Source organism: Tupaia chinensis, unplaced genomic scaffold (genome assembly GCF_000334495.1).
Source record: "Tupaia chinensis unplaced genomic scaffold, TupChi_1.0 Scaffold145396_1, whole genome shotgun sequence".
In the NCBI taxonomy this organism is placed as follows: domain Eukaryota; kingdom Metazoa; phylum Chordata; class Mammalia; order Scandentia; family Tupaiidae; genus Tupaia; species Tupaia belangeri.
Genome location: NW_006205257.1, coordinates 2,120,550 through 2,142,378, shown reverse-complemented (window position 1 = coordinate 2,142,378; position 21,829 = coordinate 2,120,550). Strand labels below are relative to the sequence as shown.

General features: G+C 44.2%; 1 protein-coding gene across 1 annotated transcript in view; it reads left to right on the top strand.

Moving 5' to 3' along the window:
• TDRD12 (tudor domain containing 12) overlaps positions 1 to 21,829 on the top strand; it is a 96,946-nt gene that overhangs the window by 10,385 nt on the left and 64,732 nt on the right. The window contains 5 exon segments of the mRNA XM_027768073.1: positions 6,413 to 6,571; positions 10,222 to 10,358; positions 12,510 to 12,629; positions 17,834 to 17,889; positions 20,746 to 20,831. Coding sequence (XP_027623874.1) covers positions 6,413 to 6,571; positions 10,222 to 10,358; positions 12,510 to 12,629; positions 17,834 to 17,889; positions 20,746 to 20,831 — 558 coding nt within the window.

Genomic DNA, 21,829 nt, shown 5'->3' with positions numbered 1-21,829 from the left:
CTATTGACTAATTTTGGCTTCCTTGTCAAAAATCGGTCAAGTATATACCCAAGAGTTTATTTTAGTCTCTCTATCCTTTTCTATTGGTCTGCATGTCTGTCTTTATACCAGTACTGCACTGTTTGATTTCTGTAGCTGTGTTGTAAGTTTCAAAGTCATGCTGTAAGTTTCATAATTGTTTTGGCTATTTGGGGGTCCCTTGAGATTTGGCGGGAATTTTAGGATGGGCTCATTTATTTCAGCAAAAATATCACCGGAATGTTGATAGGGATTGAACTGAGTCTCTAGATAGCTTTGAGTAGTATTGACAGCACAGTAAGTCTTACAACTCATGAACATGGATGTATTTTCATTTACTTATGTCTTTAATTTCTTTCAGCAATGGTTTATGGTTTTCTTTCTTTCTTTCTTTTTTTTTTTTTAAACTTGCTACATGGTGTGTGCACTTGCTGGAGAGAGAGGATAAGAAAGCACCCCCTCACCCCAGAGGTGATGGCCATGCTGCAATCCCTTCTCCTCTATTCTTGTCTTGGATTTTGGGCATGCATGCACAGGTGCTCAGTGTTTTTCAAGCTGCTAGGTCTGGGACTTGAGCTGCACAGTCAGTCTTGTGGGATCCAGAAGCATCACCTACTCTGCCACTGGCTGATGCTTCATTGTAGTTTTTATGTTTTTTATAGACTTCTCAGGATTTTCTATGTAGATAATCATGTTGTGTATAAATAGAGACAATTTTTCTTTTGTGGGGAGAGGTTTTTTTGCCATAGGGTACATGTGCTTGCCAGAGAGACCGAGAGAAACAGAGAAACAGAAAGAAACAGAGAGACAGAAAGTGAGAAATCACCCCCCAGAGGGGATGGCCACACTGCAATTCCTTCTCCTCCATTCTCCTCTCGGGATCTTGGGCACGCACGCACACGCACCCGGCGTGAGTTTAAGCCACTGGGTCTGGGACTTGAACCACGGTCAACTACATCGGAGTTCAGCGACATAGCCATTATGCTAACTGCTAGTCCCAATAGAGACAATTTTATCTCTTCCTTTCCAGTCTTCCTTTTTTTGTCTTACTGTACTGAGCAGGACCTCTAGTACAATACTGAATGGAGTGGTGAGTGCACCACTAGTACATTTGAAAATTTTACTATTCAGCTCTGGAATTTACCTTTTCCATTTTTTTTAAAGTAGTTTTTCTCACCTGAGATTTTTTTTTAAAATTTACTATAATTATTGTTCTAGTCAGTCCTGTTGCTAATAATTATAAATACCTAAAACTGGACGATTTATAAGAATAAAGATTCAGCTTGTGTTCGGAGGTCCAGAGTCCAGAGGCTCTACCTGGGAAGGGGCCTCTGTGGCATCTCAGCATGATTAAGGACACAGGCATCTGTCTCTGTTCTGATCTCACACCCTCTCATAAAGACAGCAGGAGTCAATCATGGGACTTGCCCTGATAACCTTAATCCTAATCTCCCAAAGGCCCCACCTTTCAATACCCTAGATTCAGTTTTCACCCTCTTAATCCTGTCACAATCAAATATCAACATAAGAATTTGGGGAGTGGGTCATCCAAACCATAGCAATAATTTGATCCGTAAGTTCATGAATGTATTTATTAGCTTCTCTTGACTCCTTGCCTGTTCATGTGACATCTGGGTATCTTAGGGTCACTTAAAAAATGGATTTGCCACAGGGCATGTCTGCTCTCTAGAGAGAGAGGAGGGTGGGGAGAGTGAACACACACCCTCCCTTGGGGACAGCCGCAATCCCTTCCCTTCCATTTCTCCCTCCTTTCAGGATTCTGGGCATGCATGTACATACAGTACCTGGTATACTTTCAAACTACCAGATCTAGGACTTGAACTGTGTAATAGGCCATGTGAGATCTAGCCATTGTAACCACCACACCACTAGCTGGCCCTCAGCTAATATTTTCTCGGTTATCTCTCACATTTTCATTTCTTGTCCTTTTTTATTTTTTATTTTTTCTTTAGAGAGTTCCCGCAGGCACACAAGGATGAGAGAAGGATCCTTGGGATCCCAGGTGCCTGCATGTGTGTCTGGCATATGTTCAAGCCATCTTGGGGGTCGGAACTTGTGATTGGCCATGTGACTTCCAGCCCTGCAGGACACTTGCATTACTGCAGCATCACAGCAGCTGGGACACATTTTCATTTAGTCACATCTCTAGTAATTGTGTCCGTTACACCGGGCATTATGGCCATACTGAATCGGCTTACAGTTTAATCACTGACGGGTCAGTCTGCAGTTTGGGAAGCGTGGCGTACACTTTGTATGTGTCTGTTTGGTGTTGCCCTTCTTGCTAGAGCACAGTCTCTTAGTCTGGCAATGCAGACTACTTCTCAAGCATTGCACTTCAGAGTTTCTGTGGAGTGTGAGGTGCTTCCTAAGCTTCTGTACCGTGGCAGGACTTCTACTCCAAACTTCATTTTCTTGTGATGGATATCAAAGATAAAAGCATGGGCCACCCCTGCAGCCTAGTGATGAAGGGAGTCAGATCCCACATGGCCACCGTAGCTCAAATCGCGGCACTGGCAGCTTAAAAACACATGCTGGAGGACCAGCAGTTAGCGTAATGGCTATGTCGCTGGACTCCCATGTCGTCGACCATGGTTCAAGTCCTGGATCCGGTGGCTTAAAACTCACGCCAGGCGCATGTGTGTGTGTGCCCAAGATCCTGAGAGGAGAATGAAGAAGAAGGGATTGCGGCGTGGCCATCCCCTTGGTGGGTGGTTTTTCATTTTCTGTCTCTCTGTCTCTCTCTGTCTGTCTCTGTCTGAGGAGTGCATACGTACCCTATAACAAAAACCTCTCCAAAAAAAAAAAAAAACCCATACAAAAAAGCATGCTGGACACATGTTCATGCTTCTCCCAAATCCCAGCAGGATAGAGTAATGGAGAAAGGATTGCGGCATGACCATGTACTATTAGGGGATGCTTTCTCTCTCTCTCCGTCTCTGTTTCTCTCTCTCTGGTAAGCACGTGTCCTCTGGCAATTAAAAAAATAAACTGAGCAGGGGCAGCAAGTGGCATGGTGGGTAAGGTATTAGATTCCCACATATCTGACTACAATTCGCGTCCCGGACCTGGTGGCTTGAAAATCACCCCAGGTGGGGTCAGCATGTGATTTGGTGGTTACGGTGCTGGATTCTCAGATGGCCAACTGCAGTTCGAGTCCCTGGACCTGACTGATGGCTTGCTTTCTCACATTTCCTCTCTCTTTCGTTCTCTCTCTCTCTGTCTGTCTCTGTCTTTGGTGAGTGCAAATGCCCTGTTGCAAACTTTTTTTTTTTTTGGAGAGATTTTCACTGTAGGGCGTGTGCACTCGCCAGACAGACAGAGACATAGAGACAGAAAGCGAGAACTCACCCCCTAGGGGGGATGGTCACGCCGCAATCCCTTCTCCTCCATTCTCCTCTCGGGATCTTGGGCACGCACGCACACGCACCCGGCGTGAGTTTTAAGCCTCTGGGTCCGGGACACGAACCGCGGTCGACTACGTGGGAGTCCAGCGACATAGCCATTACGCTAACTGCTGGTTCCCCCCGTTGCAAACTTAAATAATAATAATAATGATAAATAAAATTAAAGAAAATAATCCTTTAAGAAAAAGAAAAGAAAATCATGCCGTGTGTGTGCATATGCCCAAAGAAGAATGGAGGAGAAGAGATTGCAGCGTTCCTTTCTTCCTCTGGGATGGTTTCTCATTTTCCCTCTGTCTCCTGCAACTGCATGTGTCCAAATAAATAAATAAAAGCAGACATTAGTTAAGGTGGTGAAATAAATTTTATTCAGCAATTACTGACAGTAAAGGACAGAGCTGAGCTCCATTCCAATTTGTGCAGATGTGACTGGATTTTTTTTTTTTTAAGAGATTTTTTGCTACGAGGCGTGTGTGCTTGCCAGAGACATAGAGAAAAAGAGAAAGTGAGAAATCATCTCCAGGGGGAATGGCAATACTGTAGTCCCTTCTCCTCCATTCTCCTCTTGGGATTTTGAGTATACACATACACACACCTGATGTGGATTTTAAACCGCCAGGTCCAGGACTTAAACCACATTCAGCCATCTGGGAGTCCAGCGCCTTAACCACTATACTACCTGTTGGCCCAGTGACTGGGTGTTTTAAAGGGAGAATGGAGGGCAGGACTCAAGTGCAAAAGTACAAAGAGTTGGTCAGTGTGACCGTGAGGAGTCCTGCTGTGTCTGCAGGTTGTGTCTGTGGTTGTGGAAGTCAGGATTCTATTATAGCTTCCTATAGAGACTGGGAGGTGGAGTCCGTTCCTATTGGATGATACATTTCTTTCTTCCATTTTTCTTTCTTTTTTTTTTTTAGGGAGAGATTTTTGCTATAGGGCACATGCGCTTGCCGGAGAGACAGAAAGTGAGAAATCACCCTTGAGGGATGATGGCCAGGACAGAAAGTGAGAAATCACCCTTCAGGGATGACGGCCCTTCTGCAGTCCATTCTCTTCCATTCTTCCCTTGGGATCTTGGGCATGCATACACACGTGCCTGGTGTGAGTTTTGAGCCTCTGGGTCCAGGACTTGAACCCCTGTTAGCCATGTGAGTGTCCAGCCACGTAACTGTTATACCATCTGCTGATCCCGACATTTCAAAGGAATGGCTTTCAGGTCCTAGAGAGACTCCAAAGTAAGAGATGATACTCAAAGGTCAGCTTTTTTTAGTACATGCTCTAAGAATGGGAGGTCTGGAACCTATGCCAGGTGTTGGCTAAAACAAAAGGAAATTCTGACAGCATTGAGATTTTACGGGCAGGTATTTGAACGGGACGCTGTGGTCATCCTAGGACACGGCCCAGTGCTGCCAGAAGCCAGGGCACATTTGCTATACTTGTGCACAGGCTTGGACGGAGTTGCTGTGTGCCCGCAGCTCTACATATTGTGGGGGCAGCAGCTAAGACGTATTTCTTTGAGCCTTCCAACTGTTGGTCCTCTCTGGATTCCTTGGAGTCTCACCTATGCAGTTGAGGGTCTACTGAGGATGTGAGGGAGGTGTTCGCATGCCAGCTCCAGGGCTCCCCCTCCATTGTTCTCCTTTTCAGAATTTTTTTTCTATTAATTTTTGCTACTCTGGTGGCCCCAGATTCCCTCCCCCCAAAAGCCACAAACACCTTGTCTTTCTGCTTGAGTTGTAGCCTTAGCATACCATGTGGGCTGGGAATGTTTTCAGGGAAAAGCTATATAAGAAGTTTCCTTCTTTCCAGGGTTGGCTGTCCTGCAGGTTTTCTGTGATTTTAGTAGTTCTTTAGAGTCTTCGTAGTTGTTTTGTAATTTTTCCAGGGTTTATAACTGTTACCTGCAGGCGACTTATCTACTCTTCTGCCATCACCAGAACCAGAATGACTATTGTTCTTTCTGCCTATTATTTACTATAAAATTGTTCAAACATTCAGAAAAGTGGAAAAAATACTAATGTGAACATTAATAACCCTGCCACCTGTTTTTATTTTTAAAGCATTATTTTATTTTATTAATAATTATTATTATTATTTTAAAATTTGATCAAAGAGAGACAGAAGAGAGAAAGAGAAAGTGAGAAAACAAGCAATCAGGTCTGGGACTTGACCTGTGGTCGGCTATGTGGGAGTCCAGTACCTTAACCCCCACATCACCTGCCATCCCCACCACCTGTTATTTAGGACTTGGAATGTTATTGCTTCTTTCAGTAGGCGACATTAAGAAATATGTTGGAGGGGCCAGCAGGTGGTGTGGTAATGAGGCTGGATCCCTTATGGCCGGCTTTGTGGTTTGAGTGCCACACTTATGTGTTTGCGTGTGCTGTGTGCCCAGAATTCCAAGTCAACTGCTCTCCAAGTCCCGGACCCAGTGGCTTAAAACTCAGGCCAGGCGTGTGTGCGTGCATGCCCAAGATCGTGAGAGAATGGAGGCCGAGGGATTGTGGCATGGCCATCCCCGCTGGGGTGATTTCTTACTTACTATCTCTTTGTCTTCCTCTGTCTCTCTGGCAAGCATACACACCCTATAGCAAAAATCTCTCTTAACATTTTTTTAAAAAAATATAAGCAGAATGTGTATATTTTCATATTTTTCTTTCTTTCTTAAATAAATACTAAAAACATTTTTCTGAAGCTTGCTTTTGTATATCATTATGGATATTTTCAAAATAGAGGAGATGGAAAATGTCTGCTTTTTGATTTATAGCATATAACTGAGAATTACTTATTATTGCTTTCATGTTTTAGTACTTTATCTTTGGTCTTTTTATTTTTGGTTTGACCAATTATTGTAAGATTAAAGTACTTGTCAAGAACTTGTTAGCACACTTAGAAACAGTTACCATGGGTCTAAGGCTTATTATTTTATGGATCTACTTTTACATCATGTTTTATTTGTCTCTTAACACTTACAGGTTGACGATCCAGGTTGCTTCTGGGTTATTATAAAAGGATGTAATCCCTTTTTAGATCATGAAGTTGACTATCAAAAGCTAAATGATGCCATGAACGACTTTTATAACAGTGCGTGTCAAGATATAGAAGTGAAACCATTAATGTTAGAAGAAGGGCAGGTATGTATCTAAATCCTTGTGTCTTGAAACGCTACTCAAAACGTAAGGTATATTTTAACAACCAAGTTGATGGAAAACTTTAAGATTATTTTAATTGCTTATAATCATTGCCTCGTGTTAAGTTCTTTAGAATGCACAAAATTCAAGCTAGTCATGGAAGGGGGTTATTGTGTGAGGCTCATGTGGGGCAGTAAGAGATGGCATGTTGGGAACCAGCAGGTGGTGTGGTGGTTAAGGCATGGAACACTTCCACATGGTCAACCAGGGTTCAAGTCCCAGACCTGGTGGCTTGCTTTCTCTCTCTCTCTCTTCTCTCTCTAGTCAAATTAAAATATATGAATGAATAGATACAATTAAATAATTCTTTTTTAAAAAAAAAGAGAGAGAGATGGCATATCATCTATCTCCAGGCAGTAGGGCCATCCTTCTAGCTGAGACCCAGTGAGTGTGCAGGGACCTCAGCAAAGTGAGCATGGGGTTCTCAGTCTAGGGCTGACGCCTCCTTTGTGGTTGCCCATGACTCTGGCCAGCTCATGCATCTCTGTTTCCCTTACTCCACAGCATGGCCCCTCTTTGCCTTCTTGCAGCCTCAGCTCCCATTGCCCATCACCTGATTCTCTCTGCAGCCATTATTCGGAAGAGGTTGAACTTTTGTCATAGCACACTAGAATCTGTGAGCTCTTTTGAGAAAAATTAGAAGTAATTTGAATTCCCCCATTATCATGAATAATGTTATTTATTATTTTTACCATACTATTTTCTTACTGAACATAACGAAACCCAGTCAATTGTCCTTAAAAACACTCCACACATTTTAATTGCCAGAAAGACATGTGTACTCATTAGACAGCAAGGAACAAGGAGAAGTCACCCCCAATGGGGGGTGGTTACACCCCAGCCCTTCTCCATTTCTCCTTCCTGTTGGGATTTTGGGCACGCACACACACACCTGGCGTATTTTTCTTCAAAGAAGGATTTACTTAATCTTACTTCTTCTTATTATTTTAAGTTTGACCAGAGAGAAGCAGAGAGAAGGAGGGGGAAAGTGAGAAAGCAAGCTGCCAGGTCCAGAGTTTGAACCACCGTTGGCCATGTAAGAGTGGCCAGCATGTTAATCACCATGCCACCTGCTAGCCCCCTTGCATGTTTTTTAAGCTTCTAGGACCAGGATTTAAACTGTGTGGCTGGCCATGTGGGCTCTAGCTCCCCAACTACTAGACCACAGAGCCAGCCCAAAAATATTCTGCATTGTGACAGCCTGATTCTTTTCTTGTGACAGTGGTTTAACTTTTTCCTCTATCCCCTGTATTTTCTATGAACTGATAGTTAATATAGGTAAATATAAAGCTTTGAATAGATTTAGAGTCACTTCTCCCCGCCACCTCTCTGCAAGAATGGATGTGCTGTGACCTTCACATTTTACTTAATTGAGAGATAATCACTTTTGGTGATGCCAAGATTCACCCATGGATTCAGATGGTGACTGCCTCGTGCCTCCCTCTTGGCTTTGCCTATTGGTATTTCATGTAATAGCTTCTCCACTTGGTCACTGCTGCTGCCCAAATCAGTTCTTTCACTCAGATTGCAGCGTGGTGATTTCCCTCATTCCTTCTGCATTCATTTTTTTTTTTTCGAGAGGTTTTTGTTACAGGGCGTGTGTGCTCGCCAGACAGACAGAGAGAGACAGAGAGACAGCGAGAAATCACCCCCCAGGGGGGATGGCCACGCCGCAATCCCTTCTCCATTCTCCTCTCAGGATCCTGGGCACGCACGCACACATGCCTGGCGTGAGTTTTGAGCCACTGGGTCTGGGACTCGAACGGTGGTCGACTATGTGGGAGTCCAGCAACATAGCCGTTACACTAACTGCTGGTCCCCCTTCTGCATTCATGAGCCAGAATTTTTCTGTATAGAACTTCCCTTCCTCTATTAGGACTGTCTGATTAACATGACATAATATAGTTCATACTGTAAAGATGGAAGAACTTGCTTGATTCTTGCTTTTGTTGATACTCAGCATCGCAATTTGTGCCTAGCTCTCTCTCGAGATTTTGTCTTTCTGTCTTTCTCCTCTTCATTTTTAAAGTTCTATTTGATCTCATGTTTAATTATCATTTGTAATTATTGTTCTTTTAAACAGTTTTTCCACAGGGTATGTGCACTTGCCAGAGACAGAGATGCAGAGAGAGAGGAAAAATGAGAAATCACTCTGCGTGGGGCATGGTCACACTGCAGTCCCTCCTCTTTCATCGCCCTCCTTTCAAGATTTGGGGCCTATATTCATATGTGTCTGTCATGGTTTTTAAGCAGCTAGGTCTGGGACTTGATCTACATAGTCAGCCATGTGGGATCTAGCTGCCTTAACCACTGTGTGATCAGTGAACCCTCATTGAACTTTTTGACACTTGTGTTCCTTTTTTTGCTAGTGGAGTGTCCAGTAGAATAATTTAAACGTCCATTGGCTGTGTGAATGATTAACTAGGTATGGCATTCCTACGAGTAACTTTGACTTTAGCACTAAATGGGAATACCATTCATCCTTTCTCAGGATTTCTCTGGAATTATTTGAGTTTGGGGGCATGTGAGGGTCTCAAGAACCATCCCTTGCGCTGTGGCTCTACTGTACCTTCGTACTGAAATTCCAAAGGTGGGGAGTCTCCACTGGCCTGCCTCTTCCCTGTTTGAACACAGCTCTCCCCACTAGTCTGCTTTAAAGGCTGTTGCCAGGAGAGCTGGTTATGCTCTTTGGTCCCAATGCCCCTGACTGTCCCTTCAGCAGGTGATTCCCCTTAAAAAAGACTGTAGGCATTTATGCAGCCACTCTACAAGTTGTTTTTTGAAGACTTAGGATATGCCAGGCACTGTATCAGGTGACAGGAATACGGCAGTAAACAAAACAGACAAAGATCCACGTCATCAGAGAGCCAGCGTCCAGTTGTGGTGGACAGTAAACTAATGCTGAAGGGCGTGAAAGCCTTGGGGAGAGAAAGGGAAGGGTGCGCGGGAGGTGCAGGTTCATGTTGGTCTGATACATGATTGACAATCACTTATAAGCTTTGCTCTCCAATTTAAGACAGTAAAGCAATGCATTTTCCCTTTTTTATATTATCAAAATTGTCCTTAGTTAAGGAGTTGAAATGATTGTAGTAAGAAAAATAAAACAACGACATGGAAATCAAATGACTGTGTCTTCCTGAGGTTCTTCCACTGACAAGACAGTATTTAGTGTGGGCAGATCCCACCTCCTTGCATCTTTGTCCTCATCTGTTAGGTGAAATAGGTAAGCTGAGGGACCAGCAGTTGGCGTAATGGCTGTGTCGCTGGACTCCCATGTAATCAACCGTGGTTCAAGCCTTGGACCTGGTGGCTTGAACTCATGCCAGGCGTGTGTGCGTGCCCAAGATCCCAAGAGGAGAATGGAGGAGAAGGAATTGCGGCGTGGCCATCCCCCCTGGGGGGTGATTTCTCACTTTTTGTCTCTCTGTCTCTCTCTGTCTTTCTGGCGAGCGCATGCACCCTATAGCAAAAACTTTTCCAAAAAAAAGAAAGAAATAGGTAGGCTGAGATGATTTTGAGAGCACCTTTCTGTTCTCTCATATCACTGGAGATTCTCACTGAACTTAGACAAAACCTTTCACTTTTTTTTGTAGGTTTGTGTGGTTTATTGTCAAGAACTGAAGAGCTGGTGCAGGGCCGTTATTAAATCAATCATGTCCTCGGCGGACCATTACCTGGCAGAGTGTTTTCTTGTGGATTTTGCCAAGTATATTCCAGTAAAATCTAAAAAGTATGTATGTATTTGCTTTGTCTTACATGCTTGAAGGAGACAAATATGTTTTATAGGACATTTTCTTATTTTTAAAAGGATTATTTTATTTAACTTTATTTATTTGTTTTAATTTGATCAGAGAGGAATAGAGTGAGAGCTAGAGAGTGAAAGTAAGAAAGCAAGCCAGCAGGACTCTAACTGCAGTTGGCTGTGTGGAAGTTCGGCACCCTTAACCACCCTCCAGCACCCTAAACCACCATGCCACCTGCTGGCCCCTTACAGGACATTTTCAAAGAAGAGTCGAGGGGTCATTACCTTTAGAGGAAAGATAAAACTGAGTTCTTTTTGGAGAGGTTTTTGCTATAGGGCGCGTGTGCTCGCCAGAGAGACAGAGAGACAGAAAGTGAGGATTCCCCCCCTGGGTTTGGGGGGTGGCCATGCCTCAATCCCTTCTCCTCCATTTTCCTCTCAGGATCTTGGGCGGGCACGCACGCACATGTGCCCGGCGTGAGTTTAAGCCACCGGGTCCAAGACTCGAACCACAGTCGACTACATGGGAATTCAGCAACATAGCCATTACAGTAACTGCTGGTCCCAGGAAAGATAAAACTGAATTTTTTTATCTTCAACGGAGAACTTGCAGATTCCAGTTCTGCTTCCATTGACCGCAAGAGCATATAGTGAGGGAAGACTCAGAAGGCAGCAGGACCTTTCTCCACTTCCTTCCGGGAGATGGCAGGGAAGGCGCCTCTGTTTACTCTACCTCCCCTGGGTGCTCTTTGCCAGCTGCTGTCCAGGCCTCTCCCCTCAGTTTGCTCACGTGTTGGAGTGGATCCTTCAGAGAGGCTTGGCTGCTGGCTCCCAGGGTGTAGAGAGAGAGAAATGCTGCCTTTCTCTGCAGAAGGGGAAGGTTGCTGGACAGCCCTGGGTGTGTATCCTCAAATGTGTGTTTCCTGAATGTCCACCCTAACAAAGCCGGGATGTAGCTTAGTTAAAGAGTCAGAATGATTGTAATAAGAAAAAAACATGCTACGGAGTCCAAATTTTCCTGAGGTTCTACTGACAGATGGTGTTTAATGTGGGTGAGCCCCGCCTCCTGGCATCTCTGTCCTGTCTGTAAGGTGAAAGGTCGGCTGAGATGGTCTCCCACACAGGGTGGATGAGACTTCAGAATGTGCCAGTCCCTGGCTGATGATAGTGTCCTTCACTGATTCTGGAACCACACATCACAGTCCATTAGGAAACACTAGCAACAAGTCAGTCTTGGTGTTTTTGGTCATTTTTTCCCGTAGTTTCCTGTCCCAGAGTAAGAGGACATCAGTTTAATAAACATGAGGACCTTTCTTCCAGTGAAGACAAAGCAATACCAAATAGACTTCAAATGCAACAACCAATGTCTCTCAAATTTCAGGGCAGAAGGGCTTCTCAGACACTGGCAATCTTCAGATACTTAAGGAAAGAGTAGATGTCTTTCCAGCTTGTGATAACCATAATTATCACAAAAATAACTATTGTGGGTGACTCCATGGGGACTTTTTTTTTTTTTAATAATTATTTATTTTATTTATTCATTTTTTAGTTTGAGCAGAGAGACAGAGGGTGATAATGAGAGAGAGAGAGGAAGTGAGAAAGCAAGCCACCAGATTCAGGACTTGAACCCTGGTTGACCATGTGGGAGTGTCCAGCGCCTTAACCACCACGCCACCTGCTGGTCCCCCATGGGGACTTTTTTTTTTTTTTTAGATTTGGTGCTTCCTTTTGTAAAAAAGAATTATTTATTTAACTTTGTTTGTTAATATTATTTTCTTTTAATTTACTATAGGGCACGTGTGCTCACCAGAGAGAGACAGAGAGAAAGGGAAAGTGAGAAAGCAAACTGCCAGGTCTGGGACTTGAACGGTGGTTGGCCATGTTGGAGTCCAACACCTAAACCACCACACTACCTGCTGGCCCCAAAGTGCTTCCCTTTCCTCCCCGCCCCCTCCCCCTATAGCTCTGGCATCCTCTGTCACAACCCCCTGCTTGTGTGCTATTGGTATTTGTTAGATGAGAATCATTTTTGTATATGTTGTATTATGTTAAATGTATTAATGGTCTAGGTATACTGTAAAGGAATACGTGGTATGTTAATTTACCTTTGAATGGGACTGTTTGTGTTTCACTTTGAAGCATCCGAGTTGCAGTTGAGTCTTTCATGCAGCTTCCTTACAGAGCGAAAAAGTTCAGGCTGTACTGCACAAAGCCCATGACGTTACACATCGACTTCTGTGAAGACAGTGCCGAGATTGTGTGAGTACAGCTCCTCCAACAGGTTACATCACATAACTTCAAATCCAGTAAACAAGTGTTTATACGAGATCAGTTCCTCTGTAGAAGCGTCTGGCCATTTTGAAGTTCTCCATTCTTCAGGAGGTGGTTTCTGAGTTAGTGTTTGTCCAGCCTGGCTGGGCGGCAGTGTTCCCTAGGCCCATCTCCAAGGGCCATGGTCAAGGGGGTTTGGAATAGGGCCTGAGCTCTGCTTTTTGCCTTTTGTTTTTTTTTAACTTACAAAAAGTTAATACATTAGGACCAGCAGCTGGTGTGGAGGTTAGAGCAGCTGAATCCCACATGGCCAACCTCGCAGTTCAAGTCCTAGACCCGGCGGCTTGAAAAGCATGCTGGGCATTTGTACATGTGTGCCTAAAATCCCAAGAGAAGAATGGAGAAGGGATTGTGGTGTGGATGTCCCTTCTGGGATATCCTCATGTCCTCCTTCCACCCCACACCTCTCTTTCTTCAGCAAGCACAAAGGTTTTATAGCAATTAATTAATTAATTAATTAACTAACTGTAAAGAAAAACATTAATAAAACCTAGAAATATGAGACATTAAAAGAAGTTCATTATGTATTTCTCTAGGCCCATGTCTTCCCTATTGGGCGGCCTCTGTGGTCCATTCACACCGTGAACTTTCACCTTTGTCAGTGCTTTCATACACTTATGTCTGTGTGGAGCCTTTCATGAAAGTTGGAGCATACTGTCTTCTTTGCAGAAGCAACTTTGGAATGTGCGACATATTGAAGAAGCTCTTTGCCAGTGGGTGGATATAATTGATACACCTGTATTTAACCATTCCATTCTGATGGCCAACTAGGTTGTTTCCAAGCCATTTTACACTTTACATTCTCATAAGAATATAGATAAATTCTTATTAAAAAAAAAAAAAACATATAAAACAGAGCTGACCCCAAAGGTCAAGGGAGCCCAATCACTTGTGACTGACCGTGGTTGGAATCCTGGTCCTGGAGGCTAGAAATACTCACTGGGCACTTGTGCATATCTGCCCACAGTCCCAGCAGGGTGACGAGATGGAGGAGGAGGGACTGCAGTGTGTTCATGCCTCCTCGTGGAGGGCGTGCTTTCTCTACCCCCCAGTCCTGTCTCTCTGTCTTTCTCTCTCTCTGGTAGGAATGTGTGTCCTCTGGCAATTCAAACATTTTTTTTAAATATAAAATGTAGGGTCTGGTAGGTGATATGGTGGTCGGGGGACTGGACTCCCACATAGCCAACTGCAGTTTGGATCTCAGACCTGGCGGCTTACTCTCTAACTTCCCTTTCTCTCTGTCTCTCTTTGTTCAAATTAAATAATGATAATAATAAAATTAAATAATTCTTTCAAATGTGTATATATATATATATGTGTGTGTGTGTGTGTGTGTGTAATACACAGATGTAGAGACATATGCACACATGTACACATGCCCTCCTCTTGGCTTCTTTTTCCCAGTGTTCAGTTACGTTGCTGGTGTTCGTACAGGATGGATCTCTGCACTGGGCAGGACTCTGTGGGATGTGGGCGTGATCTCTGCACCATTGGGTGGCTTCATTTCTGTCTCCTGTGGTTCCTTGGAGAGGCAGTCCTGTCCTCTTACCTGGTGTCCACCCTCTCCCAGGCTATGGCATTGTAGGGCACAGCCCGAACCTGGCTCTGCTTGTTTGTCCTGGTGATGATACACTGTGTCCTCTGTGCTTGGAAGCTGTCTCCTGTGGATGCCTCTGTGGGCTCTCTGGAAATGTCCCCATTCTCCATCCCTACCGCCATCACTCAGTCCCTTTGGGGTGGTGAATGCACCACTCCTGTTGTCTGGCCTTAGAATCTGCAGTAATACGATAATCAGCTCAGTTGTCTCTGCTGAGACCCGGGTGTTCCTCAGGGCTGTCCTCCAACCATCCCACACCACCGTGTGCGCATCTTTGCCCTGTGAGACTTTGGAAGTGAGGGTCTCCTGTGCAGCAGCAACCCCTGCTCCCTTCACCGTCTCTTTTCCAGGGAAACCACCTGCCGACCTCCAGGTGTGATTTAGGTGCCAGCCGGGCAGGCCTGTGTGTTCAGGGAGGTCTCAGGATGCCAACCCAGAACTTTCCCAGGGGTCAGCCTCACAGAACATCACGTTTTACTGCCGTACCACCGTCTAACCCCAAGAAGACACCTTTTAAATAGGTGCATTATCATTTTTCATTCTGCCAAATTTTCTCCAAAAAGACTATAGCAATTTATACTACTAGGAAGTGCTGCTTTTCCCGCACAACATCAAATATTATTAGGCTCTAATTTTTTGCGGGTTTGTGGGATAAAAATAGCATTTTGCTTTAATTTGTGTTTTTCTGGCTTGTAAAGTTGAGTATCTCTTCATGTGTCTAGTGTGTGTGTGTTTGAGAGAGAGAGGCCGATTGTTCATAGAGTAGATTGATTTTTGCTGGGATTGTTTGCCTTTTTCTTACTAGGAGTGTTTGGGTTTGTTGTTGTTTTGAATTTGTGTCTGTGCTCTTGCTGGATAGGGCTAGAGAAAGATACAGTGAGAAATCACCCCCTGGACTGATGGCCATGCTGCAGTCTCTTCTCCTCTATTCTCCTCTTGAGATTTTGGGTACACATACATACCGTACCTGGTGTTTGTTTCAAGCCTCTAGGTCCAGGACTCGAACTGTGTAGTCATCCATGAGGGATCTGGCCACCTTAACCACCATGCCACTGGCTGGCCCTCAGGAAATTAAAAAAAAATTATTTAATTTTAGTAATTATTATTTAAAATTTTCTGTAGGGCATGTGTGCTCACTGGAGAGACAGGTGGCAGGAAGAGCAGAGGTGAGAAAGCAAGCCTCCAGGTCCAGGACTCAAACTGTGGCTGCCCATGTAGGAGTCCAGCACCTTAACTACTGCACCACTGTCTGACTCAGGAACATTTGTTTTTTTAGAAAAGGCTATTAGTTGTTTTTGTTGTTGTTGTTGTTTCTTTTCTTTTTCTTTTTTTTTTTTTTTTATGTGTGTGTTTGTAGCAAGGGTTTAGAACTTTATTTATTTTTTGAGAGTGATTTTTGCTATAGGGTGCAGGCACTTGCGTGAAACAGAGAAACAGAAAGCAAGACATCATCCCCCAGTGGCCTGGCCACATCACAATCCCATCTCTTCCATTCTCCTCTTAGAATTTTGGTCACATGGGACCAGCAGGTGGTGTGTTGGTTAAGGCGCTGGACAGTCCCACATGGCCGACCAGGGTTCATGGACCTGGTGGCTTGCTTTCTTACTTTCCTCTCTTTCTCTCTGTGTTTCTCTCTGGTTAAATTAAAATGAATGAATGTATGAATGAATGAATAAATAAATAAATCTTAAAAAACAAAAGAATTTTGGTCACACAAGAGCACATGCCTGGTGTGAGTTTTAAGCCACCAGGTCTGGGAATCGAACCGTGGTTGACAACATGAGTCCAGCAATGTAACCATTACATCATCTGCTGGTACCTAAGACTATTTTCTTTATTTTACCGTCTCTCCCTAGAATTTCTTTGTAATTCTTTTGAATCGTTATCTTCCTTAGTGGGGCCAGCAGGTGGCATGGTGGTTGGGGTGCTAGATTCCCACATGGCTAACCACGGTTCAAGTCCCAGACCTGGTGGCTTGCTTTCTCATTTTCCCTCCTTTCCTCTCTTGCTGTCTCTCTCTGCTAAGTGCATGTACCCTGTAACAAATTTTTTTTAAAGAAAACTAATAAATAAATTAAATAAATAATTCTTTAAAAATTGTATTCCTTAGTAAAAATAACAGTAACTAATGTATTGGAGCACTGATTGTGTCCAGGCACAAGGCTAAGTGTCTTAAGTGTTTTGTGTACATTACCTCATTTAACTTTATTTATTTATTTATTTATTTTTTAAGGCTAGAGATTGTATGTGCACAAGACAAAATCACCTTCCAATGAGGCCTGGTTACACCACAATCCTTTTTCCCTCCATTTCTCCACTCATCAGAATTCCAGTCACGCATGCTTGTGATGTATTTTGCAAGCTGCCAGAGCTGGCATTGAACCTGCGACGGGCCATGTGGTATCTGCTCCCTCTGCACAGTGGTTAACCACTGCACTATGGGGCTGGCCCCATTCAGTCTTTTTTTTTTTTTTTTTTGCTATAGGGCACGTGCACTCGCCAGACAGAGAGAGACAGAGACAGAAAGCAAGAAACCACCCCCCAGGGGGGATGGCCACGCCATAATCCCTTCTCCTCCATTCTCCTCTTGGGATCTTGGGCACACACGCACATGCGCCCGGCCTGAGTTTTAAGCCACTGGGTCCGGGATGCGAACTGCAGTCGACTACATGGGAGTCCAGTGACATAGCCATTACACTAACTGCTGGTCCCCCCATTCAGTCTTTAAGACAACTCTTAGAGGATGGCAGTGGCATCTCTGAACACATAAAACCAGTGGAAACATAAATATATCTTTCTAACCCTAACCTACATAACTGCAGTCGACTACATGGGAGTCCAGTGACATAGCCATTACACTAACTGCTGGTCCCCCCATTCAGTCTTTAAGACAACTCTTAGAGGATGGCAGTGGCATCTCTGAACACATAAAACCAGTGGAAACATAAATTGTCCTTTCTAACCCTAACCTACATTTATTTATTTAGTTAGTTATTTAGTTAGTTAGTTGTTCCTTGCTTCCAGATACTAGTTTCTCTTTTTCATTGTCTGTGGCGTTTCCTATGACTTCCTCTTTAAAACATAGGACAGGTGTAGAAAGGACACGGTGCTAGAAATAAAATGGCAGACAGGAAAAAGGCACTGAAGTCACAGAGTGAGGAATACCATGAGATGACAGCCACTGCCTTTCCCGTGTTGTTTCTTAGGGTGTTAGTTTAGCCCCTTCTGTGCTAGTCTGTGCTGGGCACTGCACACTCGGCACCCATACCCCAGGGAGCTTGTGTTCTGGTTGTCACAGGTAACTGGGGACAGTGGGGTTGTGACAGATGAAGCCATGGTGGGCACAGTATTCTCAGGGGGCCTCTGTTTGGGAGCCTCTGCACTGGTGCAGCCTGGATACAGCTGGAATCTTCACCCCAGAGCAGGGTGAGAGCCAAGCTCCCTGTTGCTGCATCATACGTTAGATCTACAGTGTCAGAAACATCCAGCGCATGGTGTACAAAATGATATTTATTTAATCTGTTCACCATTCCAGACCTGCCAAGAAGTGGGACAGTGCCGCTATCCAGTACTTCCAGAACATTCTCAAAGGTAAGGCTATGGCATATTCACTATGGTCTGCTTAGAACTGACACCTGGGAGCAGCAGATGGCACAATGGTTACGTCGCTAGATTCCCACGTAGTTGACCGTGGTTTGAGTTCCAGATTGGGTGACATAACTCACTCTGGGTGCATGTGCATGTGTGTCCAAAAACCCTGAGAGGAGAATGGAGAAGGGATTGTGGTGTGGCTATCTGCCCTGGAGGGTGATTTCTCGCTGTCTCTTTGTCTCTCTGGCAAGCACATACACCCTAAAGCAAAAATATCTCTTAAAAAAAATAAAAAAAAAAAAAAAGAACTGACACCCAATGTGGCTTAATCTTCTGTTGGTGGAAGGTTGAGATGTGCCTTCTTAACTGTCTGCCCTACCTCATAAGGATTCCTTAAGTGACCTGGAACTCTTATCCCAAGTGTCCTGATGTCTCTGCAGCCCTGGAACTTTGCAGGTGAATGCAGATACCAGCAATCAACAGCTGAAATTTGAAAGGGGCTGTTGTGTTAACATCTGTCTCTTAATTTGCATACAAGCTGCAGCACTGTAAAATAAATTTACGTATTATTAGAACAGCAGTTCGTAAAAGCATAGCTATTACCATGGGCAAGGGATAGTAAGTGGATATTTATTATGTAATAATCATTATTGCTGACTTAAGATGTATATAGGTCTTCAAGAAATTTATGGGAAATATGTATTATGGAAAAACTAAGCATGGATTTTAATTTTTTTTGCACCCAAAATAAACTCGTACTTTAATTTTTGTCCACCAACTTCTAGAAGTCCCGTGGTATGAAATGTCTTTGACTTCTCATTAGTGCGCTGTCTTTATTTTATGTCAGTGACAGACTCTTTGTGGCTGCCATCTTAACTCCTAGCAGTCAGTAGTCAAACAGCTGGGCCTTCCTCACAGGGCTGTTCTAGAGAGTTAGTGTGCTAGGCTGGGCCCCATACCTAGGTAGGTCCAGTCCTGGCCCTTCTCCTGAGCTGTCTCATCATCTGGGTGAAGGAAACCCAGATTCTCTGAACCTGGGAGAAGCAGGAGGTTGGGAACACTGCTGGGTTTGGAGGTTTGGCCCTTGGGAGTGGTTGGGGCATGATAAGAGATGTGAATACAAACCTGGAGGAGGCAGACGGCCTAGGTTTGATTTCTGCTCTCCCACTTCTCAGCAGCCGCGGGCACGTTACTTAACTTGTTCTGAGTCTGATCTCTTCAGATGTAAAATGACAGTAACAGTACTTACCTCAGAGCTTTGTGGCAAAAATCAAGTAGCGAAAGGTTTTAAGGACTTAGCGTAGTGTCAGATGGGTACCAAAACGTGGAGCTGCTGTTTGGTTATTAAGTCTCTTATAGAGTTGCCAAGTACTCTGATCCATGGAGCATCCAAGACTGTGACCAAGGGTCAGCCCCTTAGCTCAGTGGCTAAGAGAGCTGGGTCCCCTATGGCTAACCATGGTTAGAATCTTGAGTCTTGAAGGGAATGCTGCACATGTGTGTGAGTGTGCCCAAAATCCTGACAGGAAGAACAATTGGAAGAAAGAGGATTGCAGTGTGACCACATCGCTTTGTGTGTTGGGGTGGGGGGAGGGATGCTTTCTCTTTCTTTTACCTCTCTCTCTCTCTGGCAAGCACATAGGCTCTCTGGCAGTTAAAAAAAAAAAGTTTGTGATGGGAAATTTGGGTTTGGAAGTCCCTGGAAGAGAAGACTGAGGACTGTACTTGAGCGGTAGTCATAGGATGCCAGCGGGTTATGGAAACGGGGACAAAGGACCCAGTCTCCTTACTACAGTCTGGAGAGCCTTTTCCTAACTGCCCCAGGTCTCTTCTGCCCACATTGCCCAAGGAAGCTCTATGGCATTTTGGCGCAGGGTGGATGTTTTTGTGGAGAGAGGGAAAGTGAGAAGTAACTCCCCAGGAGGGATGGCTATGCTGCAGTCTCCTCTCCATTTTCCCCCTGGGATTTTGGGCATGTACACACGTGCACCCATTTTTATTTTTAGGTGGTCAGGTCTGGAACTGGAACCATGGTTGGCCATGTGGGAATCCAGTGCCTTAACCACCATGCTGCTTGCTGGCTTCCAACGCTGGGTGTTCGTTCGTTCGTTCTTTCTTTCTTTCTTTCTTTCTTTCTTTCTTTCTTTCTTTCTTTCTTTCTTCCCTTTTTTTTTTTTTTTTTTTTTAACTTTGTCACAGAGAGAGAAAGCAAGAAAGCACCTCCCATGAGGCATGGTCACGCTGCAATTCCTTTTCCATCTCTCCTTGCTTTGGGGCTTATGTGGTGGTTGTTCCAGCCCATGGCCACGCCGCAATCCCTTCTCCTCCGTACTCCTCTCGGGATCTTGAGCACGCATGCACACGCGCCCGGCATGAGTTTTAAGCCACCGGGTCCGGGATGGGAACCGCAGTCGACTACGTGGGAGTCTAGCGACATAGCCATTACACTAACTACTGGTTCCAACGCTGGGTGTTCTTTAAAGGTTAGCAGAAATGACTAGGTGGAAAATAATCATAATTGTTTTCTTTTTCAGAGAGATTTTGCTGTAGGGTATGTGTGCTTGCTGCTAGAGAGACAGAAATAGAGAGAAAGTGAGAAATCACACACACACACACACACACACACATATGCACACCCCAGGGGAGATGGCCACACACTACAATCCCTTCTCCTCCAGTCTCCTTTTGAGATTTTGAGTACAAACACATCCACGCCTGGTTGTTTTAAGCTACCGGGTCTGAAGCTTGAACCATGGTCCACTGCATAGGAGTCCAGCGACGTACCCATTACGCCATTTACTGGTCCTTTAGATGCTTTCAGTATCAGCTAATTTATGCTTTCATTTATGCTTTTAGCAACTTCCCAGGTGGAAGCCAAGTTGTGTGCTGTGGAAGATGATACTTTTGAGGTTTACCTTTATGTAACTATAAAAAATGAAAAAGTAAGTAAAGGGTTTGTTTTTAACATATTTAATCATTTTCAATACTTTACTATTTCAATATTTTAATACTTTAATATTTCAATACTTTAATATTAGGTTGTCGGGAAAGTCATGACATGTTTTTCTGTGCCGGAATGTGTCATGATTTTCCCGACAACCTTATACAAAGAGCGAATGGCTAGTAAAACAGTGTAACTCACTCAGTGTAGCAACGATCTTAATCTTTTCAAGTCTGGTTTAGATTAGATGTTAGCCAGGGCTGGGTTTTCTTTTTTCTTTCTTTCTTTTTTTTTTTTAATCTTTTTGCTATAGGGCGTGTGTGCTGGCTGGAGAGACTGAAAACGAGAAATCATCCCCCAGGGTAGATGGCCAAGCTGCAATCCCTTCTCCTCCATTCTCGTGTCTAGATGCACATGTGCTCGGAGTGAACTTCAAGCTGCCAGGTCAGGGACTAGGACCACGGTCACCCATGTGGGAGTCCAGCACTTCAACCACTATACCACCTGCTGGCCCTAGGGCTGTGTTTTCTTGTTTCAATTACTTTAAAAAATTATTTCAGCATTTTGTTTAGGTAGCATTTTATTTAGTGATAGACAAGAAATTCTCCCTATGATGACGAGAACAAGATGTTTCTCTCTAAGAAGACATGTTTTGTAAATGCAACCATTTGCCATGGTGTTAGTTCACTGCATTCCTCTCCCTCCAGATTTTCTCATTATATGTAATGAGTGCTGTAAAGAGTTCAAATGCTCCCTCCTCCTCCCCAGCTGTTGGCTGCAACTACTTTGGCTAGATGTCTTTCCTGAAAAGTGGCACAGGGCATTGTTCTATGCCTCGGGTAGAGGTCAATGGAGGGCATAGAACTAGGGCTACCTGATGCCCACAAAGGGCGCCTTTGCCACAGATTTTTACAAAAATTTATTTTGAAATAATTTTTTTTAAGGTTTTACTATAAAGTGCATGTGCTTGCCCGAGAGACAAGAGAGAGACAGTTAGTG